At 45.2% G+C, this 27,108-nt stretch overlaps 1 protein-coding gene across 1 annotated transcript in view; it reads left to right on the top strand.

Moving 5' to 3' along the window:
- ZBBX (zinc finger B-box domain containing) overlaps positions 1 to 27,108 on the top strand; it is a 1,294,113-nt gene that overhangs the window by 709,628 nt on the left and 557,377 nt on the right. Inside the window, exons 11-12 of the mRNA XM_069618490.1 lie at positions 6,771 to 6,891; positions 11,895 to 12,004. Of these exons, the coding sequence (XP_069474591.1) occupies positions 6,771 to 6,891; positions 11,895 to 12,004 (231 nt within the window). The remainder of the gene's footprint in view (positions 1 to 6,770; positions 6,892 to 11,894; positions 12,005 to 27,108) is intronic.

The raw sequence follows: 27,108 nt of genomic DNA, 5'->3' as shown, positions 1-27,108 counted from the left end.
GTATCCTGACGGCTTTCGCGAAACAGTGCTCTTTCACTCGCGATCAAACCGCTACAAACTATACAGTCTTTTCAGAACAAGTGCCAGGTTTCTTTCACTTCAGAAACTCACTGGTCATGGTTTTCACCTCTCCTTCCTTCAGCAGCTTTGCCGCCTGATGTCAAGGTCTCTCTCCACCTGCCCCTCAGCCTCGCCTGGGCCTTGTGCTTTGCCTAGGGGAATGAACACCTCTCTGGCCACACTGAGTACAGGATTAATATGCCCCACAGCTCCTGTCTGGCAACTCCTTCGGGTCTCTGTAGACAACTTTCTCACTGCGCTTTCTCCTGCTATACTCAGCAGTCTTACCGCATTCCGACGTCTCGCTCTATGTGGCCTTAGTTTGGGAAGCTCTGGCTCTGCTGCCTTTCGTGCTCGCCTTCCAAATCGCTCTCCTCACCCTGATCGTTCTCTTTGCCAAACATGTGTGTTCCTTTTATATCTGAGTAGTTAACAAGCTGCAGGTGGGCATAGTTGAAATCAATTGCCTGACCCGGCCTTGCCTCACGAGTGTGACATTTCCATTGGCAAAGTTGGTGTGCCTTGATCTGCATCTTCCTCGTCTCAGTACCATAGTGGTGTTTCTCATGGAAAATCTGCACTCCTCTCGACTTCCTCTTCTTCTCAGTATGTCAAGATAAATTATAGGGGTTAAGGGATTAGGACTGACAATAGCCATAAAGGCTATGGGAGGGGAGTTAGGTCACTATCAGAAAGGGGGGATACCATGTCTCGCCCTCAGTTACCCTCTTTGCCATCCCCAAGGACCCTCCACTCAGGTGGTTCTCCCTCGCATGTTCGCCCCCAAGGTCAGAATGTAAAAGCGATGGCCCGTCATGGGCCCATGGGCCACCTGAACAGAGTATCCCTGGGGAGTTGGTTGGGAAAGATCATTAGGCACAGCATCATCATACCATGTCTCCCGCTTTAATAAATGCTTTCTCCCAAGTTGATGGTAATGGGTGCTGTAAGGCAAAATGCTTTCTACCATATCCTCAAACTTGGACGCAATTGTCTGATCGGAACTTCCAACTCGTCAGATGTTTTCAGTATGGGGGATACAGGCCTCATATATCTCTGTCTTTATGTTTCATTCCATTATCTTAGCCCATTTGAGTGTTTTGCAGGCATTTCCTGTTATTTCAGTTCCCTGGGTCTGATGTTATTGTTGGTCGGGCTCGGGTCCTCCCCTCCCCCCCCCCCCTATAGTGAAGGGTGGCTACCAGTGGTTTATGATCACTATCGTGCCTATTTAGGACCTCAAAATGGGCAAGCAGGCCCTAATCCTTAGCCAGGATCAGGATGTAGTCTATGCGTGTGGAGGACCGGCCAGCTGAAGACACAAAATATGTGTCTTCAGCTGGCCGGTCAAGAACATGTCTTCCACTGCATGCCTGCATTTCCAGATCATAACAAATGCGGGCTATGTCCAAAGCCAGGCAATATGTCCTCCGTGGGGGTTCTGCTACTAGAGTGGGCATCTCCCAGGCTTGGTCCTGATCCTCCCTCAGGTTCTTTAATTGGTTCTAGCTGGAGATTATCTTGCTGATCCCCATGCAGTGATGTAGATTTTCACTGCGTGTCTGGTGGTCTTCTGTGTCGAATGCTGCTGAGAGAGGTCAATGAGAACCAGTAGGTAGGGATGGCCATCATCAAGGATTTTAAGGGCATCATCTCTCACCTTGATGGTAGCTGTAGTTTGGTGTGCAGTGTTGGTGAAAAGTAGATAAGGTAATGATGGTGACTTTGCCGACTATTTTGCCCTTGTGGTTTTGATAGAGAATGATAGGAGTTTTCTAGGGCAAGGCCAGACCGGTTTCCTTAATGACAACAAATAACAAGGTGTTATTGGAGAGGTCTGTGTGGGTCTGTTTGGGTTGATGTCAAACCTTACGTGAGAATTTGTTTTGTTTGAAATATATTTAAGGTCTGGTTATTGATGCACCTCATGTGTGATTGTAAGGCTTTTAGTATGCAGAAGAAATGCCTAAAAACGGGGCCAGTCCCTGATGTACAATAGAGGCTTGGTAACAGCAGGAAATATGAAGCAACATTGAAAGTAAGGTTTGTGGTGACTGATTGTTAGGGGGGTTTACAAATGTACTGTCTGAGACAACACTTAGGAAAGCCCACCTTGGGTGACCAGGGTTACAGTACTTAGGTTCAGAATGAGCCACGCAGGGATTTGGTAGAATGGCGAGCAGCCAGGCTTAGTCTAAGGAGGGAGGAGGGCTGTAGTGAGGTGCAAAGAACTCGAAGCATACACTTAGTCCAAGACAACACTAATACACTGAGAGGCATATAACAAAAAATAGTTATTTAATATATACACTAACGCACACTATTGTAACCTTCAAGGCAAGTAAGTACTATAACACAGTACAACAATAGAAGAACACTTTGAATATTCTTTGGGTAGTAAACCCCAGTTGTAGTCACCTTAGAATAGCTTTTTCAGTAACAAGTAACATAGAAAAACCATCTAAATAATGTATGCAAACTTTTCCAAACTGTTATATTATTTTAGTAACTTTGTTCCAGCCTGTCTTAAAGAGTCCAACCCTATTCTCACAATGTTCAGAGGGGACACTGGTCCACCAGTGGCCTCAGGGTTGGTCAGAAAAGGTTGGAAAAAAGAGTGGCAGATTCCAACAGGATCTCTTCTTGGTTTTACAGGTTAGTAAAAGTTAGGTTTCACAAGTCAAGGAAATCAATATGTTTCCTTGTAGGGATGCCACAAGGACAGATGTCCTAAGACAAGATTAGAGTACAGTAGGTTGTCCTCCACAATGTAAATCTATGGAGACCTGGAGGGCGATGTGAAATACAGGCTAGCTGCAGCCCCGGGATCACAGGATCAAGCAAGCAGTCTGCAGATCAATTTTACCAGGATCAGGACAGTACCTTCAAGTGACGGAGCAGTTGCTGCAAGACAGTTCCAGCGGTGAGGCAAGAGTAGATCCAGTCACAGGTTTCTCGGTCGTGGCTACAGAAGATAGGGACTTTGGCGGACCTGGCAACAGCCCTCGTGCAGATGTCCAGCAAAGGATCTTCGTGGTTCTTGCTTGTTGGCGCCCTTTTCAGGCTTGAGTGAAGGACGGTTGTCACAGCGGTAGACTGTTCTCCTTTTCTCTGTCCTGGTCTCTGGTGAGGGGTCTTTGGGGAGCTGGCTTGGGTCGCTGCAGGTTTAGTAGGATGCCCGCAAATTTGCAAGCAAAACCATGCTTCATGGAACGATGCACAGCGATGCAGCACAGGTCCCCAGATATTGGCAAATTGCATGGAGGGCAGCAGCTCTTTCAGGGATGGTGCAAATTGCAGTTCGTCTTGGGGCTGGTTAGCCCCCCTAGTCCAAGTAAGTAAGTCATCGTGTTCGGATCTTCCCTGTCGCTAAGAAGTTGAGTTTGGGACAACAGCAGTTACTCAGGCTCTGGTTGTTGCTGGAAGTTGATGGCAGCGTCCTTCGTTCTTCTGAATCTTCTGTTCCAGTGGTCGACTCTGAGTTTCAGCTCCACAACCTCAGAATTTATCCAGGAACACAGGCTGAGTCCACCAATCATGGCCCATGCACCATTCAAACTTGGTGGTGGGTTGTCCAATGGGGACAGCCATCCTCCCAGTCTGAGCTGGTTTCAGTCAGGCATACTGCAGGACAAAGGACGGGGGAGTTTCGGTCACCTCCCCCATTTCCTATCCTGCCACTCACTCGAAGAAGATTTGCAGGCTTTCCTTGGGAAGCCCAGCAAAGACAAAGGGATCTCAGAATCCTCCCCACTCAAAGTTAGAAGAAGACATCAGAAAGGACAAGTCATCTTGTTCAGGGCTTAAAAAAGTACAGCCACCATTTTGGGTAAATGGTGTCCCTTGTGTCCCCCTACCCCAGCTGCGAAGACAACCTGCAACAAAAGTCCAAAAAATGTCATGTAGAAAGGTACACTGCCACCGGCCTGAACAGAGGGCTTGTCACAGTAACTGGAGAGTGGAGAAAATGGATTTATTTGATCCCCTAAGCACTCCACATAGGGTGGAGTGTGCTGATATTGCAAAAGAAAATACAGGTAGGATAAAAAGTATCCCCCTCCCCTGGTAGTTGTGTGTTAACCATGGGAAAATAAAGAAACAGTAAAGTGGAGGATCTAGGATATCCCAGCAACACTGCACAGAAAGTGCTGTGTGCTGCTTTAGTAAAGTGCAGATGCCAGAAACGTTGAAGGAAAGCATGACTCCAAAAAGAAATACCAAAAAGAGGTTAAAAGGGTTCCTGAAAGCAGAGTAAAAGAATGAGTGAGTGTGAAAAAAGGTTCCCACTCACTTAAGAGAACTAGTAAAAAAAATCCAGTGGCCTACCAAAATATGCTGGGGGACTCGCAGGTGGAGAGAATTTCACACAGAAACTGAGATCTACTCTAACACTGATCAAGAGTTTGCACAACCTATTAAATGCTATTAAATGCTAGTGTAAAAACGTGGTCATCAGGATTAATTTCCAAAGTAGGAACACTAATGGCTCTGTGGCGTTTGTGGGACTCTGTTTGGAGACCAAACCAGTTAGTTGTCTGAAAGGATATCTGGATGAGAGGCTGGTAGTGGAACATTTCTGCCAGATATTCTATTAAGCCGGGACAATTTGATGGGAGGAGTAGAATGTCCAAGTAGAAGGGCTGGTTAAATAAAAATATGGTTTACCTCTATAAGTGATACGCATAAACCAATCTAATATGGCCTAGGAGTTGGTAAGTAGATATGGGAAGGGCAACGAAATGAAGGCCCTGAAGCAGCCAAGGAGCAAACCTATGGCTGCCTAAATACAGTTCTAGTATCAAAATCGAGATGTGCGGGCAGTAGAGAAGTGGATGACCACAGCTACCTGTATCCAAAATCTCCATGTCCTGGAATTGAGTTTGAAGCAGAAGTCTCTTGGTAGACGATTGGTTTAGTCAGTCATTGTGGGAATATTAGCAGGCTATGTGGAGGGGTATGGGAACAGCAGGTTTGGTCAACCATGCAGAAAATTCAGCCATAGCAGTTAGAGGAGAGCATAGCAGTGAATAACAAGGAGCTGTGTACGAGAGTCAGGCTGTCTCTGAGTTGGTGGAGTATGGAACAGCAACAGATATCGGAGAAGCCTTGAGGACTTCATATGCAACATGGGGTGTGTCTCAGTCTTGAGGCAGCCATCCTTAGGTTGACTGTTACCTCATTTGGTGGTGTTGGATGCCACTTGGATTGCTGAATCATGCTGTCCAGAAAGAAGAGTGGGCAATTGGGGTACCTGGCCGATTAATTGTTTGGATAAATATGGCTCCCCTGGACTCCTTCAGGTATTCTTCAACCACCCTGGAAGGAGAATAATCCGGTAGAGGGGGAAATAGGTGAGAGAAGGTTTAAGAATGTGAAGTACACGGAACCATCCATTGAAAATCTGCCAACTTGCACGCTCTACAGTTATTCCTTTAACCTGGAACATGGCACATCCTAAAGGCAACATTTACTTAAGGCCTGTAATTCTTTTCAATAAGTAAAGATCTATCTTTTAAGCAGTGCATTGATCATTAATGTGGAAAATCAAAACCAGGGTATATATGATCCAAGGACCAATGTGGTCAGTATTGCCGTACTTCTACCATATTTATATGGTTATCATCAATATCAATTATCAAAGGCTAATACTAAAATTGTGATATTGCCTCTGATTTCTCTCTGAGCTCACACCTTCATTTGCCTGATCATGCAACAGTGCCACCTGAAATGTGATGCTGTCTGCTGTGTTAGTGTCAAAACACAACTCTGGGTTACATTTAGGATATTGTTGCCAGAACAGCGTACATTCAAGCATCAAAAGAGCAAAACTAGAGACTTTTCAGTTTAGGTGTGTCATCCAATTGGAAAACAGTACCCCGATACCCTTTATCCAGTGTTATTTGGACCGTGGAGATGAGTGAAGTTTCAGGGTGAAAATTAGAAAGTTGTAGGGTGAAGGGGACCAATTCACTGAACTAACATTACAGTATAGCAGGATGGCATTTTCTGCCCAGCTCCTATATGCCATCATTACTTTCTTCCATCTAGCACACACAGCCCTTCTTTCGCTTGATGCATCCGTTGAACGTTTCTTTGTAAGGACCTTTAGAAACTAAGACTTAAAAAAAAATAATACATTTAATTGAGCATGCTTCTACATTTACTATGTGTATAGTTTGTCTTGATGCCACCTCATCAATTGTCACATACTCTACCTTGTTGTGCATTGGGGCTTCTACTGAATGGAATGGCTTCAGTGAAAATTAGTCTGACAAATGATTCTTTCTGGATAGTCGGATCACAGCAATGAGGTTCTGAGCTATTGCTGAAAGTTCATTTGTTTACCTCGTACTAGTGAGACAGTCTGTTTAGTTTGGTGCCCATAGTTTTGAGTAAACATTATGCCCCATTACAGTGCACAGATGCAAATCTGGAGTTCAAAGTGCGAAGATTATTTGAGGCATACAGGCTTGATATTGTGTTCCCTTTTGGATGTTCAAGATATTGACATAGGAATACCAACATTAAATGTTTTAATTAAAAAAAGTTTTAAATTGTAGTGAATCTAAGTGAAAAATCAACACATATACAATTTCAATCCAAGCAAATGTTTCCAAAAATGTAAGAATTGTTTTTAAATAATGTTGATTGGATAATTTATGAAGCTGAACTAGTTCTCCATTGAAGTTTTCTTTTTTGTATTTTTGTAGATTCGGTTGGTGAGTCTGAAGTGCAAACTCAGGTGACATCTGTGTGCCAACCATTTGAAATAGAATTTACGCAAAACAGCTTGAATTACATGGAGAAACTGTTGCTCAAGAAACATAGAAGGTAGTTTTAAAAAAGAATAATACATTGAAGAATGTAATTCCTAATATACATATGTCTACATAATATACTTATTCAACATGCCCAAACGTGCCCAAAAGAGACCCCTGGGACATTCCAATTGTTTTGAAATTTGTTCGAGGAAGTCTTGTGCCATTGAAATTGCCCTTAAATCTTCTTGAATCTATTATGTACAGTAGTGATTCATACTGCTAGTGCACAATTTTCATAATTCTGGAAAGGGTCATTACTAACCTTTTTCTATATTCCATTGCAAAGGTGGTGAGAACGTGAGCATCATTGATGCTCCCTTTTCATCACCTTTCTATGTCCCAATGCAGACCTTTTTCTCCTGTAGTGAAGGGAAGCGCTTACTCTTTCCTTCACTGTAGGAAAAGGATTTTTAAACATTTCAGGGGACTGTGGTGAACCAGAAGAAGGGCTCAGACTATATTGGGCATAGTAAAAGATGTTTATTTAAATAATAACTCTCTTTGGTAGGTGTCTAATTTCTGTAATGGGGCCAGGTGGCATTTTTTTAGGTTGGCTGTTAATCCGGCTCTCCGGAGGCCTCCTGCGATCCCATAAAGATGGTGCATGTGTTCGGCCCAGGTCTTACTATGTATAATGATGTCATCTAAATAGGATCTGTATACAGTTTTAGGATTTCATCCATCAATCGCTGTAATGTGGCAGGAGCACTGTGTAACCCAAAAGGTAGTACCTTAAATTTAAGGATTCCTTGTGGGGTGGAAAAGTTGTTATTTCCCCATTGGTGGGGTTTAGGAGCACCTGCCAATAACCTTTGGTTAGGTCCAGAGTAGATATGCATTTTGACGATCCTAGCTTCTCGATGAGCTCGTCAATTCTGGGGATAGGCTTTTTATCAAAAGTGGAGATGAAGTTTAATTTCTTTAAATCTATGCAAAATGTCCATGACGTGTTTGTTTGGCTACCAACACAATGGCGGACAACCACAAACTCTCTGGGCGCTCAATGTTATTGGCCTTGACCATCTCCTGGAGTTTGGTCTTGATTATATTCCTCCTTGCCTCTGGGATCCCGTAAGGTTTTAGATTTACTGTTTGCCTGGCTGGGTTGCAGATATAGTGGAAGAAATGTTGCACTATACCTGGTTGCTCAGAATAGACATCTGGAAATTGCTCTAAAAGGTTGTGAAAGTCATCCTGTTGGAAGAGTGGTAGATGATTAGGGATAAGCTGTTGGTCGAGGCCGTAGTCTGTAAGTAGGGTGGCCATGGTTACCGTAATGTCCTCCACCTTCCACTCTTTCAACAGGTTTATATGATAGGTTTGGGTTTTCTGTCTGTGTGTGGTTGGTTCACTACATAGTCCAATGGACCTTTTTTTCAAGAATTATGTAGTGACCATGCCATTTTCATATCATCTTGTTCTCCTAGGTGGGAAAGAGAACTAGGACAGATTCCCCAATGGAAAAAGACCTAGCTACTGCTTGTCCATCATGTAGGGATTTCCTATGTATGTGTGCCATACCTAGGTGATGTTTGCCTATTTCCCGTACAGCAGCCATATGGGATTATAATTTCTGGGCTGTTTGTGAAATGGGTATGGTAGCTTGTTCTCTCTCCTACCAGATATCTTTCAACATTTTTAGTACATCTCGAGGTTCTCGCCTATATAGTAACTCAAAAGGGGAATACCCCAGATACACCTGAGGGTTTTTTACCTAATTGCAAAGAGAGCCCATGGAATCAAACTGTCCCAATTTCTACCATCCATCTCTACCAACTTGTGGAAGATTCTTTTAAAGGGTTTGGTTAAACCTCTCCACAAGGCCATCCATTTAGGGATGATAGATGGAGGTCCTGAGGGTTTTGATCTGTAGCATCTCTTTTACTTGGTTCTTTGGCATAAAAGTAGTACCCTGATTTGTGAGGATTTCCTTGGGGAACCCTACTCTTGACAGAAAAGGAAGGAGTTATTTTATGATCTGTTGACTAGTATTATTCTGGAGAGGAAATGCCTCGAGGTAGTGTAGTCAACGATCACTAAGTTGTATGTATTGCCTAACTTTGATGTTTCTGGTGGGCCCACGATATCCATTGCTAGTATGGAAAAGGGTACTTCAATAATGGGAACTGGTTGTAATGGGGCAAGGGAACTGAATTGGCTGCGGTTTTCTGGCAGAGTTCACATGTGGCAACATAGTTCTTTACATCTGCAAACACTCCAGGCCAGTAAAATCGGGGTATCACTTGGCTTTGTTTCCTCCCTATCCCCTGATGGACAGCTGTGAGATGGGAGTGAGCCAGCTCCAACACTACCCTTCGATGACTGCAGGGAACCACCAGTTGTGTCCACTGAAGCCCATCCTTTCCCACGTCTCCTCGATACAATAATCCCTTTTTCTGGAAGAAAATATGACTGGCTTGGCTACGAGCTTGGTCCTCTGATGTTACCCTCCCAAAGACGACCATTAGGTCAGGTTCGTTCCTTTGTGTGAAGGCAAGATCCAGTAATGGGACAGTCTCTTCCACCTCTCTCACCTCAGGTTCATCACTAACGAGGTTGGCTTCTCCAAAACCCATGGATCCCCCTCTGAGTAAGGGTTTCATTTCCCGAAGTACCGGAGTGAGGGCTTTCTCGAGAATTCCCTTGGCTATATCCTCCGCCTCTTTAACTAAATAGTCAGAGGTCTATAGTTATGGAGGATCACCTTCAGCTCCCCCGTATAGCCGGGATGTGCTACCCTGGCTGCAACATCAAGAGCATATTGCTGGTCTGAATTTAGTTATCACTCTGATATAGGTCTTGGACATCTCTCCTTCTGGGGTATGGAGATGTTTACAACACTATATAAATCAAAACCAATGGATTGGTGAGAGGCAGGGTAGGAGCTTTGGCTTTCTCTACTATCTTGGTAAAGAGGAGGGGTCCCCAGTTTATATCAACTGGCCTATATCCATCCACATCCCATCTGACACCATATATGGTCACCCAGAAGAAAGTCTCTGACTACGTTGGGTCATAGTAAAAGATGTTTGTTTAAAGAATAAGCAATAAAACCCAGCTAGCTGTGAGGGAAGTGTCCTACCTAGCAAAACAAAAGCTAAGGGTGCATTTGAAGTCCAAAATCAGTCTCCTGTCCGAATCCTAACCAACCTACTGGCCCTACCACTGTAGAAAACACCTAGCTAAAAGCAAAAGGGAAGGCTTGCACCATAGCCTTGGTGTGTGCTTCTGCTGGCCCAACTTGTAATTGACCTGCTCTCAGTCATGAAAGTATTGTCACAATCTTTGTATCAAGTCTCTTGATAAAGTTATAAATATCCTCTGTAGGGGTTTCACCCTCACCTTGATAAAGAACACTGTTTCTTATTTTACTTTTCTCAGGTTTTATTCCAAATGTCCATATTCCTCCAGGAGTACTCAAAAAAGACACTTCTCTGTCTCCCACCTTCGTGGCACTGGAGCTCCCCAAAGTCCTGTGGCTCTTTGGTAGGTGTCTTGTGTCTTCATCACAATATATAAAGTAAGGCATCCGCCTGCTTGGGTATTGCAGGTTTCCATGGACTCATGCATTTTGCTGGCCTTGCTGCAGGGCATTCAGTGTTTTCACTCTGTTGCCCCTAGGATGTATCTCTGTCCGTCTTTAGTAGCTTTATCGGCTTTTCCAGGCTTGATATACTTCACGCATGTCTCTTTTACTGCATTCTTCACAGCGTGAGTGCTGGTTAGCTTCTCTTAAGTTCCCATGCTTTTGGTGACTGTTCCAGCCTTGATATACAGTGTTTGTATCTGTTTCACATTGTTTTATTTTAGCGGCACTGCATACCTGTTAGCTTCCCTTAAGTTCTTGTGCGTTTGGCGGCTATTCTAGCCTTGACATACAATGTTCGAATCTCTTTCACTCGATTTTAACTGGACTGTTTGCCCGTTCTATTCTCTTTTTCTTGTACCTGCTTTGGCATCAGTACTCCTGGGAACCAACATTACTAGGCTTCATTGGCACCCACTAGTCGATAGTGTCTGTTTCCCCATCTCTCAGCGGAAAAAGCATTTTCTGGGTTTAACTTGGGGACCCAGGCTCCTCTCCTGTCTCTGGTCTTGGCGTCAGTCTCGCTTCACTCACAGCACCGTTGGCTCTGCGGCTTGATGTGGGTTTGCCCAAGGACATCAATGCTACAGAGGCTTGCCTCTGCGTAGCGGTTGCTCTCCTCCCTCTGGAGTCTCTTCTCCATTCACAGTCCGCTCTCTACTTATGCATGCCATTAAAACAAAAGGAATTGTGTCCATCATCCTTGATGGTGGCATTGAGGCGACGTTCAGCATTATCTGAAGCCAACAGAGACACAGAAGGATCTTTGCTGCTTATTGCAATAACGGGAGATACAAAAGTCTTTCCAACCTCTATATAGGCAATAAGGGTGGTTTGGGCTGGGAGGTGCTTATTGGAATGGGAGTCCTTGTCGCCAAGAGGGGAGTAACTCTCAATGAGGTCACACTTGACAGACCCCTACAGAGGATCTTGCTTAGTGGGCTCACCTCCCTAGCACCAAAACATCAAAAGGGGAGGCTCCCCTCTGGGGAGAAGAAACGACTTGTTAAGATTTGTCCCAGGACGTGTTCCAAAATGTACTTTCACCTTTTGGTAGGAGTAAAAATTGAAAAAAACAGTGATGGGGGCATTACACCTTACAATCGGGTAGTTGTTTACAATCGCCAATATGTGGTGGGCAGCAAACAGTTATTATTTCTATAATGTTCTCTCCTTTATTGTTAGCACCATAGTTGTAAGAGGGCCAAAATAGGATAGTTAATGATAGTCAATACATTATGAGGGTAACATACCCATGCTTTTGCTTTGCATTCATCAGTTAGAAGTGATTGCCGAACAAGTTGTTTCTCAAGGGTTATTTAATCCTGCTTCATATGTCCAAGCCATGAATGTCCTTTTTGTACGAATATTAGTTATTATTGTGTTTGACAACTGTCTTAATGTGTCTTTCTCTTTTCTGACTTTAGAACTCCAGTTGATCAGATACCCAGTGTTCAAACGTGTGGATTTGGGCACTTCAACACAGTTTCGTACGACTCGGAGGAAAGACTGAATGAAGAAGACAATGTTTTAACAGGTTTGTTGACTGTACTTTGATTCCAAGTGGGATGTTTGATTGGAGGGTTTGAATTATATTGCTGTGTAAGCATATAATGGTAAGTTAATTGTAACTATGCTTTCATGGAGAGACAAGTCTATACGTGAATAATATGTTTCCCTTAATTTTAATCGTGCTGAAACTGAAAACCCATCCGTTTTGATGAAATAAATTAATATTTCTAAAGATAGTACCACAGAAAAAATTATGGAAAACAGACTAAAATGTGTGTATTTATTGATAAATTAGAGGATTCTTTTACAACATATCATGAAATGAGTGAACCTACCGTTTTATCTCTTTTCTCTGATCCGATTCCTACCCATTAATTTTCCCTTTTGCCCATGCATACCAACATTTACCCCATCCTCCTCCATTTACTCCTGCCCTCATTTGTATATTTCTTACTTAAATTATTATGAACGTTGGTGTTTGAGCACCCCTGGAAAGACACTTTTCCAACTGAATGAATCACCCCCTCATTTCCCTCTTACTCCCACCTGCAATGCAAAACAAATGCGTAGATCGTTTTGGGTCAGACCACTCGATGAAAAATCTTTATTTCACACTGCAGCAGCAAAGAAACTCAAAACAAAGAGACACCTGTACACAAAAGAGTCGGCCCCATCTTTAGAATCCAACAAGTGTTTTTACATTCGTGATCATATAGGATTCAACGCAAAGTAGAAGTGTCTGTGATTAGCGTGTTGTGCATTCCATTGAAACTCAGATCAAATACGAAGTTGGTAGATAGATACATCTTGCAGCTGGCCAAAGGAAGTAACAGAATTGTCTTTGAAGCCTATCCTTGCAGACTAGCCAAAGTGGAAGGTTAAATGAGTATTAACCTCCTTTAATACGCATCACGCAAGCAGTCTAAAATTCTAATTGTGCTAATGTGCCAAAATATAAACATGCCAAGAACACATTTGTTTCTGTCAGTTTAACAAATATATCAAGCCAAGATGGTTTCAACTCAGTCGGGCTTTGTGCTTTGTGCTGATTACACAGGCCACCCTTTGTTAAATGCATTACCTGCATCATTTTATTTAATAAAAATCAAAAAAGCATGGGCTTCTATACTCTCACCAGATGGCAATCCTTCAATTGTAGACACCAAACAAGGGCTCCATAAAACAATAGCTTGCTGTATCTTGATAAATGCCTTGTCTACTTATAGGGAAGAGGCTCATACATTAAATCAAGAATAATATCCCGTAGAGGTTTTACAATAGAGGGATGCATAACCCATAATCGATTACGGAATCATACCAAAATGTCACCATGATTATGGTAACATTACTAATTCTGCGCTTGAGCGCACTACACAAATCCCAACCCCCATTACACTGACTAAGGTGAGCGGAGATTGTGGGGGTGTCCCCCGCTTCCCTTAGTCCCTTAGTTGGTGTAATGGGGTTCCCCGCTTACTATAGCAAATCATTTTTTTAAGAGGAGCCCACAGCATCAACACGCCCCTATGTAAGTGGGAGGAACTGACTCCACAGGGGTACAAGGCAGTCGTCGGCACACACAGAGGTGGTAAGGGGGGGATGCAGGTTGGATGATTGCGAGCTGGGGCATGTGGGCAAAAGTGATGTAAGTGATGCATCTGATCACTGCAACGCGCCGTAATTGCAGTCGACATTTTTGTCGGAATTACTGGCAGCGCAGTGATCACATAGGTACATCGATGACTGGCAGTATGCGGCTATGCCAAGAAAACCTCTTGTCTGTTTGCAGGTTACAGATTTGGGAACTCAGAGGATGGTATTAATTCTGGCCTGAAATCGGGATGTCTCCCCGCAGTGATGTCATGCCAGAAGTAGTGAAATCGGGTTTCATACAATTGGAGCTTTTTTCAAAGCTTTATGACCCTTAAGAGCAAGTGCAGTTGAAAGATCCAAGGAATCTTGCTGCCATGTTTCTAGCAATGGTAATGCCAGTAGCAGATCATCAACAAACAGCACCAAAACCGACCCTTCTGTACATGAGAAATTTGAAATTTCTCTTTAAAATCCGGCAAAAGCAAGTTGGGTTCTCTATGAATCACTGTGGAAGCTTTGTGGAATTATATGGCAAATATTTATAGATGAAGGCAAACAAATATGGGCAACAGGATGTACGGAATTTAGAATTATGCCAAACACACATCTACCACTGTGAAATGGGTTGCATCTGCAGGGATTCAAGATCAAGACAAAATTATTGTGCAATTTGGAACAGCAGGAAAAGTGAGCAGAAAGGCTGCATTCACAGAATGGAGATCTACACATTGATGTCTCTTTACCAAGATAGTTTATTTATTTTAATTCTTATAGCGTGCCACTCGCCCGAGGGCCTCAGGGCGCACACAAAACATGACAATGGACTGACAACAGTGAGGGAACAGCAATGATCATGGCAGGCTAAAAGTGGAGCTTAGTCAAGGGGGTGGTTAAACAGAAATGTCTTGAGCCTTTTTTTGAACTCTTGAGTGGTTTTGATTTTTTTCAGATCAAGTGGAAGAGAATACCATATACATGGGGCTTGAGCATCAAATCCTGTTCCTCCAATTCTGACCATCCTGAATCTGGGCTGGCAGAGTTTGGCTTGATCCTGGGATCTGAGAGGACGCAATGGCTGGTAGGCCTTGAAGCACCCAATGAGATATATTGGGGCCTCACAGGCAAAACATATGTGGGTCAAGGTCAAGATCCTGTGGGAAACACGATGTTGCACAGGCAACCAATGCAGCTCCCTTCTAGCATCAGTGGTATGATCCCGTCTGGACAGACCCAGGGTTGCTCGCACAGCCCCATTCTGATTCACCTGCAGTGATGAGAAGTTGGATTGGGAGGTGCCAATCAGCAGTCTATTACAGTAGTCCAGTTGAGAATTTAACAGGGCCGAGGCTAAGAGAGAGATGTGCTTTGTGGGAAAGAAAGAGACAAATATGGTTGAGAAGTTTATTGATGCGGCCGCAGGAAGACGGAATTTTAGCGGCATGCGGTTTCATTGTCAATTCGGCATCTAGAGTAACGCCCAGGGTCTTCACACTTTTGCCCACTACAATTGTGCTGTTAGCGATGTTAAAGCTCTTGTAATCAGGGGCTATTTTTTTAGCATATGGCTGGAGGTGACAACAAGGAGCTCCGTCTTGTCAGAATTAAGGGCCAAAGAGTTGGTCACCATACAGGCCTGCATGGTGACATAGATGGTGTTAATGGCCAGGGAGTCTTGTGATTAAGCACCTGACAGCTTCAGGATGACCTGGGGGTAGTCTGCCTAGTTGGTATAAAGGACACCCAAGTCCTCGAGAAGCACCAGGAGTGGCAAGATATAGATATTAAAGAGAGTGGACGAGAGGCAGAAGCCCTGGGGAAACCTGCATGAGATCGGCGCTGGTGAGGAGCTGGCATCATTGATGGCAACTCTAGTATTGTGAGGGCCCAGAAAGGATGCCACCCACTGAGCTGCCAACCCTGAACAGATCAAGCAACATCAGAAGGGTGGGGTGGCCTTGGTCCACAATGTTCGAGAGACTAGATTTTAGGTCAAGCATAGCGGTCTCAGTGCCGTGTGTGGGCCGAAAACCAGATTGCCACGGTCCCAAGATGTTATTGTCTTCAATACACTTCTGTAACTGGAGAAACGCCACCCGATACATGATCTTGAGGCGCAAGGGCACATTAGTAATGGGAAGGTAGTTTTTGCCAAGCATATGATGGAGATTGTCCTTTTTGTTTTATATAGAGGGGTGATCCATGGCTCTTTAAAAAGAGACAGGTCGGGTGCGTTGTTGCGCGATTGCCAAGAGGGCGGCTTTCGCGTGAACTCCATTCAGAGTGGAGTATGCTCGCAAGTTCTTGGGCTGGAAGTGAGGAGTCCTTGAATGAAAACCTGACAAGCCCACTGAGAGGTGAGGGTATGCCCGGTGCTCATCATATGCTGCGGAGCGACTACTGAAGATGCGTTACCAGGCAGCAAACTGCGGTGGACCAACTTATTGACATTGAAGGCCGCTGGGGCTGCCCACTGCATGAATAGATCGGAACATACGCCGGGATATGATCCTGCCACATAGCCATTGCCACGTCTAGCGTCACACACTGTTTCTTGTCGGCTGAGGTGGCAGAGGGGCAACATCAAGACCAAGTGCGAAGATTCGGAGGCGAGGTCGAGAAGGAAAAAACGTCTGCGTTATAGACGTGCCGGAGGACGCCCTGAAAGGTGCAATGGATATTGGCGTGGAGGAGTTACTGAAAGAGCTGTAGCTGCTGGTTGATCCTGGGTGTTCCCCGATGTTTGTAGTGGAGCGTATGCACAGAGCATTAATGGCGAAGCCAACGCAGGGGGGTATCCCAGACCGATAATTCCTTGGTTAATGAACTACAAAGACAGAGACCTGGTACTGAAGGCTGCACACGAGAAGCAGGAGCTGAGGCTGGGATATAGTGTGGTCCACATTTTCCCAGACTATACTTTAGCGGTGCAGCAGGAAAGACGCACATTTGTTGGTGTTAAAAAGCTCCTGCGTGGAATACACTACGCTATGCTCTATCCTGCCCGGCTGTGCCTGCAATTGAATAATAAGACTTAATTCTTTACATTTCCTAAGGAAGCCACATTATTCATGGTGGCTACAATTCCGCTCCCTGCAGGGCGAGAACCAGGGGTGAAATGATACAGGGCTGTAGCAGAATCTCTTACCCATGACTATATAATAAGGATGTGTTGTGTGTTGATGGCAATGCTTGTTCTGTTTTTATTATCATGTGTCAAGGAGATATGTTTTTGTTGCGTGGAATTCTACTCGCTGCGGTAACAGCTGCCCGCAATGCGAGTGCATATACTTGTTAGTGAGGGTAGGTTGGGGGGGGTAGAGGGGTTGGGATATGCATAATCAAATTCGGGCACTATGAGGGACGGGGAGGAGGGCTCTGGGGGGTGGGTTGGGTTGCAAATGTTATAACAATGCACAAGTTAAATACAGCATAACATGGACTGGTCTTGATGGGTTGCTGGACAGGGAAGTTCAGTTTGATGTACTCTGGGAATCATGGCAGGGAATGATCTAGGCAATGTGAAACTATTAAGTTGGAATGTGCAGGGGCTGGGAACCCTAATGAAGATGCGTAAGGTCATTTCATATGTTAACAGGCTAAGGGTTAATCTTTTATTTTTGCAAGAAACCCATCTGTTAGAACATCAAGCACGTAAGGTGGCCCCCGGGTGGGAGGACGTACACTATACTACGTCTTGCTCCACCAGGGCACGGAGGGGTCATGTTCCTGGTGCACCGGTCATTACTATTTGTCCACTTTGAAACCATATGTGATGATTGTGGCAGGTTTGTGATCGTTCATGGGAAGTTGGGGAATTTGAATGTTTATGGACCTAATGTGGATAACTCAGAATTCTATGACACTCTATTTAAAATATGTGGCAAGTACCCTACTGTGTCGGTGATTTGCAGAGGGGATTTCAATACTATATTAGCCATACATTTATATCACACTTATCAACACCTAGGCCGTTAACAAGTGCTGTACATATCATAGTCGCGCACATTGAAGATTTGGGGATGAGAGATGTGTGGCGAACACTCAACACCACCCAGCGCGCATACACCTTTTATTCATCGGTACATGATATGCATTTGTGCATTGATTTATGGCTAGTATCACACAAGTTACTGAATTGGGTGACCGAGTGCCGGATATTGCCTAGAACCTTGTTGGAACACTCCCTGATATTGCTCTCCCTGGACATTCCCGAGAATATGGCACTGAGACTGCAATGGCACTTCAAGCCTACATTGTTGGAGGACCTGGCCTTCCGGGCACACATAACACAACATATAGATAGCTATTTCAACATTAATGAGGGTTTGGTGAGCACACATGCCACTCTCTGGCAAGCGTTTAAAGTATATATCGGGTATATTGCAATGTCTACTGAATTTCGTGTACTCGCGACATCAGGAGAGAATTGAAGAGATATGAGGAGACACTAGCGCAATTACAATGGGCAAGCCCTGGCGATCCGTCACCGTGGATCAGAAATTACATTAAGACATACCTAGACAAATATTGTGATGCAACCAATAGGGAGTTGGGATATTTTGATAGGCCTGCAGCGGTGCACCGATATGGGGAGCAGGACAGACCTGGGAAATTGCTGGCGCAAATAGTTCGCAGCAATAGGGGCAGCTCTAATATCACAAGTATAATTAGGCCGGGCGGCACGGTGGCCAACATGGTGGATGAGGTGAGTGCAGTATTTTACGACTTCAATAGGGACTTATACTGCCCTAAAAGAGAGGCCACAGCAACGGAGATAGACGAATATCTCGCAAGAATTCCTACAATGCTATTATCGGCAGAGGGGCGCAACATGCTGGAGGAGCCAAAATGTTTGACTGAAATAAATAATGCTATCAGGGATCTTCGACTGGGAAGGCCCCAGGGTGGGACGGACTGCGGGAAGAATTTTACAAGGAATTTGCAGATGTGCTATCTCCCCAACTACTATCGGTTTGGTCAGAGGCTTTGGAGCTAGGGACTCTTCCAGTGTCTATGCGTGAAGCAATAATTATTCCGTTAATTAAACCTGGTAAGCCTTCAGGTGGCTGCAGGTCATAACAGCCATTATCCTTAATAAACACTGATGCAAATGTTTTTGCAAAACTCCTGGCATCTAGACTGAACCCGTTAATGCCATATATGGCACATGAGCAAGGGATAAAATAAGCAGTGTTGCATAGCAATTTGATATGCAATGCTGTAGGTTTGCTAATCAAATGGACACCTGTGTAGCAAAGTTAGCTATTTAAGTTGACCTCTTCAATGAACGCAGAGCTCACCCTGCATTCCTCTCTAGCCCATGGTGCTCTATTCACCCTCTTTTTTTCTGTTCACTTCAAGTGCTGATGGAGACAAAGTGCAGCAGTAATCATCTCCTCCACTTTAAGTACCAAAGGCATGTGTGGGAGTGCTAGGCAAGAATGTATTTTTCTTTTTCAAATAATTGAAAACCAGAAGTAATCGGATGATACTTTTATTAAGCTTTCTATATCCTGTCTGGCAAAGACCCGTATGTGTCAACTTTATGTATTTATAAAAAGAGTCCTGCAATTCCATTCATAAAATGTAAGTTGTTACATAATGAATAATTACAGTATTGATACTGTAACACACTGCATCATCTCCATGCATTAGAGTAAAGTTTTGGTTAGTGTATCTGAATTTCATAGTGTCCTAGTGTCCACTGTATTTGATTTTGTTGAGAAAGATGCATCATATTTACAAGTGAACACTTTTGAAAATGTACATGATCAAATGCTTTTGATGGCAAACCTAGTTCTGTAACCTGCAGGTTGCAAACATCTTGCAACTGGTGCTCAACCCATGAGCAAACCCATATTAATTGAAATTCTGGATTATCATTGCTTTATACCAGATACCCTGAAAGTGAGATGACCACAAACTACAATATTCCACCTAGTTTGCCTAGTTCTATGGCTGCTAGACAATCCACTCTGCTTATTCTCTTTCTTACCGCTTACATAATGAATACACAAAGCAAACTAGATGCTTACTCAAAGTAGTGATCAATAGTTCCATCCGATGTGTACATCTACAGATCTACTGCAATACCAAACACTGTAGTTGGCCTCCAGAGTAAGCTTTGCTTTATGATTTTATTATATATGCCATCTGCAGGAGACAGCTGGCCAAACTGCTTTCAGAGCCTTTTTTATCATATCTATTTATTTTTGTCCATTCATGCAGCTAAAATTTTAGATTTTACAGACACCATCTATGACTCGTAAAGTCTGTTTCGCCCACTCGCATAGTCAAGTAGATTGTATAAAGGGCGAGTAGCGTTTGCAAGAGATGTTTGAAACTTTTATTTAACATTTATTTTGCAGAAAAATGTCAAATTAAAGTTTCACTGTGGATGGCTGGCCTCTGGGTGGCAGCAGTGTGCCAAACAAAGTGAGTTTGTAGGGACATGCACAATTTTAAGAAAATCACATTTTAAATGTGTTGGTCTCTGTTGCTATGGGTCGAGTGAATTTCTCTTAGGTTGAATAGGTAAACTAAGTTACCCAACCTGCAGGTCTAGTTGAAGTTTAAAGAATTTGTGAGGCCTGACTCCTCTCACTAATATCTTATTTCAGCGGTGCACAAAACTGTTGTATTGTTGCTCATTTAATGTCTTGGGTACAAATAACTTCCGGTGGCATTAACAATATTAGTATAAAATTGCCAATCAAATTAGCCTGTTTGCTAATCAAAAATAATTTTATTAGCAAACTCTGCTAATCAATTTGTAAAATCTGATTTATGCCTTGCATGAGGATCAGACGGGATGTATATTGGGGAGGTTGACGGCGTCGAACATACATCAGATGTATAATGTGATTGCACAGATACCACACAACGTTCAGGGAATCGCTGTTTCTTTAGACATGCAGAAAGCATTTGATACGGTGTACTGGCCCTTCTTGTTCAAGGTGCTCAACAATTATGGGTTTGGGCCGAATTTCATAAAGTGGGTGAACATTTTATATACACAGCCATATGTTAGAGTGTATGTGAGTGGGGTACTCTCACCGGTATTGGTATGGGAGGGTGGCACCAGGCAGGGGTGCCCATTGTCATCCGTGCTGTTCGCCTTAGTGATAGAACCACTGGCTGACCTCATGCAAGCTTGTTTTGCGTGTGCCAGCATCAACATCGCCGGGTGGGTGGAACTCATAACATTATATGCAGGAGAGGGGAGGCGTGACTTGCAGCCAATGGAGTAGGTTGCCTCCGCAGACTGCTTCCATCTGATCCTGAAGGATCCGTGTACATAGCAAGTACTACAATAGGGACTTTGCCAAAAATTGGTGAGGACGTGGGGGAACACCGCTGGAGTGCCCAGTCGGGCGGAAGTGAACAGAGCTGGGGACGGATGAGAGCTGCGGTGCGCGACGGTGTGGGACCGCTGACGGTGCCTTTGTTAAAAATGACAGCCGCGAAGACGGAGGGACAGTGGAAGTGAGGCTGAGGCTTGGAGGCTGTGGGGAGCCCGCAACACTTGTATATATTGTATATACTTTGTATGTAAATACCAGACTATTTATAAAGTATAAATGTATAACTCTAACAAAGATTGCCACTCCCTGTAACAAGCGCCAAGATGCCTTAGGGCTGCTGCGCGCTTTACAAATTTGAATAAAATAAATCACATCCGAGGAGCAGTGTCAGGACAGCGGAGGACTTGGTTGCTGAGGCGAGCAGCAGAGGCGCCCACACCGAAGAAGACGGTTACCCCAGTATTTGCGTGTCTGGTCCAGAGAAGACACGCGCTTCTGGACTCCCGCCGGCACCGAGGAACCTACACTGCATAACAGGCAAGTGCTGCGCTGCATCCTCTGATGGCCCCAGCTCTCTAAGGGAGGATAATGGAGAGTGAGGCCATATGCAGGTCGGACTGGGCCACGCAGCAGCGAGGGGGGGAAGAGGTGGGGTGTGTGTGTGTGTAAGTGTGTGTGTAAGCCTTCGGCGCGAGAACCACTGCCGTGGGGGTTCCATGGCCACAACTCTGATTGCGCTCCGGAATCCTCATGCAAAGAGGACCTCACGCGATGCGTGTCCTGGACATATGGACCTGGGCCAAGGGTGAAATACGGAAAGCAGCCTTTTCAATCCCCGGGCAAGAAGGAATCCTCATGTTAAGAGGACTGGATGAGCTCACTGAGCATAAGGACCCGGGCCTCCTGGTGAAAACGGAAATCAGCTCTTGAGATCCCCATGCAATGAGGTACTGTGCCTTAGCAGCATTCTATCATGACAATAGCAGCACAAGCAACAATATCCTGATAACACTTCTTGCCACAGTGATAGATTTGTGAACAGCAGCCACACTGGGTGCAGTGCCAAGAAGAGACCAGAACAAAAGCCTGATGGAGTAGAATTTGTTAGGCACCACGACGGTGCACAGCTTTAAGGCTACTGAGGGATATGGGCAACAATAGCGACTGTAGGGGTATGTGAACCCTTACAGTTGTTACACACACGAAGAGCTCCAGCGAGAGCTCAGCCCCAACTAACACACACATATCCACTCCCAGGCACCCTTAGCAGGGGCTCAGGGCAGAAAGAGGGTGAGATCAAGCACCAGGAATTAAACAAGCTTGATGCCTCCCAAGTCGGCCAAGCCGAAATCAAGTCAACCCACGCTAGATGACTTCGCCAGGGCCAAGCAACAGTTTCCTGGAAGTGATATGGAACCAGCGCAGGGGAAAGGGTGCGAGACTATGGAGCTGCATAACCAGATGATGCAGGCAATAGCAGACTTGAAAGACTCACTGGACACGCAGATTGCAGCAGTGCAAACATATGTTGGACTGCTGCGTCCAGGATGTTCGAAACTAGGCAGAGCGCACTGCCACCCTGGAGACCCAAACAAAGGAGAACACTGGATCACTCTGTGAGATGCAGCCAGATGTCCACGTTCTGCAGCATAAATTCATCCTCCTGGAAAACAGAGTGGAAGAAGCAGAAGGGCGTGCCAGGAGGAATAATGTTCGCATTGTAGGCTTGCCGGAGGGTGAGGATGGCGTTGACCCTACTTCTTATATTGAGAACATGTTACTTAAGGAGATTGGGCCCGGAAACCTCATGCAAGGTTTCACAATTGAGAGAGCACACATAGCACTGACCAGACGCCCCCTCCCCCGGAGCACCTCCGAGGCCGATCATCGCTAAGGCCCTGAACTATAGAAACAGGGAGAAAATACTGGCCTAATCTAGACAAGGGGGCAAACTAAAAAGGGCTTCAGCAGATTTGGCAATCTACCCCGACTACACTTTCCTAGTACAGAAAAACCGGGTGCAATTCTCAGCGGCCAAGTCAATGCTCCGAGCGGCAGGCCTGAAGTATATGTTGATCTACCCTGCACGACTCAAAATTATACATAAAAAAACAGGACCTGGTTCTTTAAACTTCCAGAGGAAGCGCAGGCATTGATGGATAGGGAGCATATATGCCCTGGCGGTAAAGGGGGAGGCGACGATGAAGGAAGACATAAAGGAAGCTCCATGCAACCAGTGGCCAGGAGCATTTAGTGTACCCTAGGGAGGATTGAGGCAAGATGCAGTACTCAGACGACTCTGCCACTGGGTGACAACCCCAAGACAAATGATCTCTCGCTAGGAGTGGGATTCTCCCCGGAATAAACTTGTGCTTGCTAACTCTTTTCCTTCTTTGTACATGGCGTGGCTTCAGTATTGGCCATTAAGGTACACCATGATGAGGGAAAACGCACTCGTGGCTGCTTTCGTCACCCCCCACCCTCCGCCACCCCGAGTTCTTTTTTTTCTTAGGGGCGCTTGTTTTTGTGCCTACCCGCTGTGCTCTAGCCTCAAGCAGGCCGGCTTAGGTCGAATGCGAGAAGCGGACATGCTTGAGGAACGGAAACGCAGCTGGGCATTTGTTTATTCTTGGGGATGTTGGGAAGGTTTTGTTGAGGACGGGCTTGCCTGCATGTATGTAAATTGAGACTAGTAGTGTATCATCTTTGTTTAGAACACCCCATAAGGAGAAAGTAGTGATGGGCATTGAGTTGGGGAGGATTAGCCGGTTAGAGGGGGAGAAAAGCCAATGACTAGATGTCTGAATGTCCTCACATGGAATGTGAGGGGTTTGAACGCCTATGTGAAGTGAAAAGGAATAGGGTCTACTCGTACCTCAGGAGATGCAAAGTGGACATAGGCATGATGCAAGAAACACACCTCACAGCTGAGAAGCAAATACTGCTGGCAAGTAAATGGGGGTGGGGGAGCGGGTCTTGGGTTCTACATACTAGGCTTACGCACACGGAGTCCTGATATGGATTGCGCTCTCAGTACCCTTTACGGTCACCCATGTTAAAACGGATAATGAGGGTAGGATGGTGGTAGTGCAGGGTTTCCTTGAACAGGTGGATACATGTCTGGTCAACACTAATGACCAACCACAGAGCAGCTAAGTTCTTACAAAACCTATACCCCAGGTTGGGCCCATATAGGAATAGTAACATAATATGGGGAGGCGACTTTAACTGTACGCTAAACCCTCTCCTGTACAGATCAGACACTAAATATACTAGACCGGCTGCACCTGCTAAGACGCAGCAGAAACTCCTCGACTCCTTTGCCCTAGTTGATGCCTGGAGAGCTCTTTATACGGACACCAGACAGTACTCGGCTCCACATGCAGTGTACACAAGAATAGATTACTTTTTAATCGGTTGCGAACTAGTTCACCTCATCACGCATGGTCAGTACAAAGATAGAGTTTTGTCGGATCATGCACCGCTTAGTCTGCAATGGCAGCATGTGCCCCCCTAGAGCTCTGATCCCTACGTGGCGGCTCAGAAGTGAGTCAGTGCAAGACCCCCCATTCCGAGATTGCATCAAAGACAGTATTACTGATTATGTTTTGCATAATAAGTGAAGTGACCCTAGTGCAGAGACCTTCTGGGAGGCATTGAAGGTAGTGATCAGAGGAAGGGCCATAGCAGGATCAGATGGTGTCCAAGAAAGTATAAGCTGGGATTTGTCCTCTGCTGAGGAACGCTTGAGACAATTAGAACAATCTCAAGAGCAGCTATCGGACAAAAATGCAAGGGTCTTTGCACTAAAACAAAAATGCATGAAATGTTGGGAGAGGTTGGGCAAACACAGTTTTGCAAGATATGCTGAGATGCAACACATTGAAGGGGATACACCCGGCCGTCCGCTGGCATGGCTGTATAAAAAGGAGGATACACAGGGCCCCATGCACTCTATATACATGAAACGGTGGGACCGGTGCCATACCCAGAAGGGTGTCAACGATGTGTTTCAGGAATTTTACCAAAGCCTTTATCAGGAGAGACCCTGGACACCAAGGGCCCATTTAGAGGAAGTGCTAGACGAGATAGTACTCCCAGTGTTGAGCCAGGAGGTGAGACATAGCTTAGAAGCACCTATCTCCCTAGAAGATATACAAAGCACGATTTGTAACCCTGCCAACGGGGAAGACACCGGGATCAGACGGGCTCCCTAGTGAATTATATAAGGAATACGCCCAGGAATTGGCCCCTCACTTGGTTAACACCTTTAACGATTCCTATGAGGTGGGGGCTTTCCTGATGAGCTTGAGGGAATCCATCATTATACCACTTCTTAAACCCCACAAGCCTCCTGAGGAGTGTAGCTCTTACGGGGCCCCTGTCTATGCTTAACCAAGACAGCAAGATACTCACATCTATACTTGCAAATCGGATGAATAAATTGATACATAACCTGGTCCTGCCAGATCAAATGGCCTATATACCAGGATGGAGCATGTCCTGGAATCTGAGATGATTGCACCACATGATAGCACAGCACCCTGGGACACACTGTGCACCATAGCCTCAGTAGACGCAGTTAAGGCGTTTGATTCCGTTAAATGGGACTGGCTTAACGCACCTCTGCGTAGGTTTGGGTTTGGGCAAACATATATCAAATGGGTACAGCTAGTGTATACTAGACCGATTGCTACGGTCAAAACGGGGAACAAATCTCAGAGGCATGGCAACTGGAGAAGGGGACAAGACAGGGTTGCCCGTTATCGCCACTGCTCTACCTTATAGCCATGGAACCCATTGCCTAGTATTCCAGGGCGGAATACATAGGGGCAGGCATTGGAATAGATGGGACCAGACATCTGATATCGCTGTATGCGGATGATACGCTGTTGTATATTCAGAACCCTGAAGCTTACTGGAAGCGATGGCACTCTTCGCTAAATTGTCAGGGATTACAATGAGCATGGATCAATCAGCTTTGTTTCCCCTAGCGGGACTGTGTAAGTTAGACCCACGGGCGCTGCCTGTTCTTGCTCTACGATGGAAAGTGTCCATGTTCAGGTTTCTGGGAGTCCACGTGTATCCTGACTCTGCCGTGGAGCAAGCACAAAACACGCTGAGGACCTTGGAGGGTGTTAAGAGTTCTATGAAGTTCTGGACCAGACTGCCCCTTTCATTGATGGGAAGGGCGCTCTGTTGAAGATGGTAGTTCGGCCCAGGTTGTTAAACTTCTTTGTAAATGTCCCGTTCTACATACCTAGATCATTCTTTAAAACTTTGGATAATATTTGTAGAGGGTTGCTGTGGCAAGGTTGGAGAGGCAGGGGGGGGGGGAAACATGTCATCATACCCATCAGTTAGACCCGGTGAAAGCCACACAGGAAGCTTGGACTAGGTTAGTCGAGCGCCCTAAGAATACAGTGTTATATAACCAAGTCATACCGATTTGGGGCATGCCTTTTTTGAGTTCCACATGGGCTAAGTTAGTGGCAGCGCACTGGCGTGAGGTTGGCATATTGCACCTGGGTGACTTGTGTCACAAGAGGGCATTTGTTTCATGGGATCAGGTTAAGGTGCACATGGGGGATACACCGCTCCGTAGGCTCCAGTATTACCGGATTTGTTCGGCCGTGGCCTGAATTTCCATGAGAACCTGCATCGCATCCATGTCTTAGCTATATACTGTCGTTAGACGCAAGGAAAAAAAATCTGTGTCAGCGCTATATAAACTTGCGCAGATATCTTGGGGGGGTGCAAACAGTGGACATTAGGGGTAATTGGGAAAGGGATCTTGATGTCGGTTTCACAGACACTCACTGGCTGCAAATATGTAAATTAACAAAGCAGGTATAATTGAACTCTAGCCACAGGCTGATCCATTTCAAGATTCTAAACGGAGCATACTTTTCCCTGGCCCGTCTTAAGAGAATGTTTCCCTCCTCGGGAGGGTCGGGTGGGGGTGTGTCCCAGGTGTGACGCTTTGCAAGTTGATATAATACACATGCTGTGGTCATGTTGGGCAATGTCGGTGTACTGGGATGCAATATGTCATGCAGTAGATGAGATTGTGGGTCAGCCTCTGTTATGAGAACCCTTGACGTGTCTGTTGGGATATGTGAAGAGGCTGAATCCTTTGAAGCGTAAATTGGTTAACCTTGGTCTTGTGTTGGCAAAAATAACTATTTTGATGCGCTGGACGTGTAAGGAGGCTCCCATGTACAACTGGCTT

The sequence above is a fragment of the Ambystoma mexicanum genome, chromosome 10 (assembly GCF_040938575.1).
Source record: "Ambystoma mexicanum isolate Mex_15411 chromosome 10, UKY_AmexF1_1, whole genome shotgun sequence".
Classification (NCBI taxonomy): Eukaryota; Metazoa; Chordata; class Amphibia; order Caudata; family Ambystomatidae; genus Ambystoma; species Ambystoma mexicanum.
Note: the sequence above shows the minus strand (reverse complement) of the source record. Positions and strands in the feature narration are given on the sequence as shown.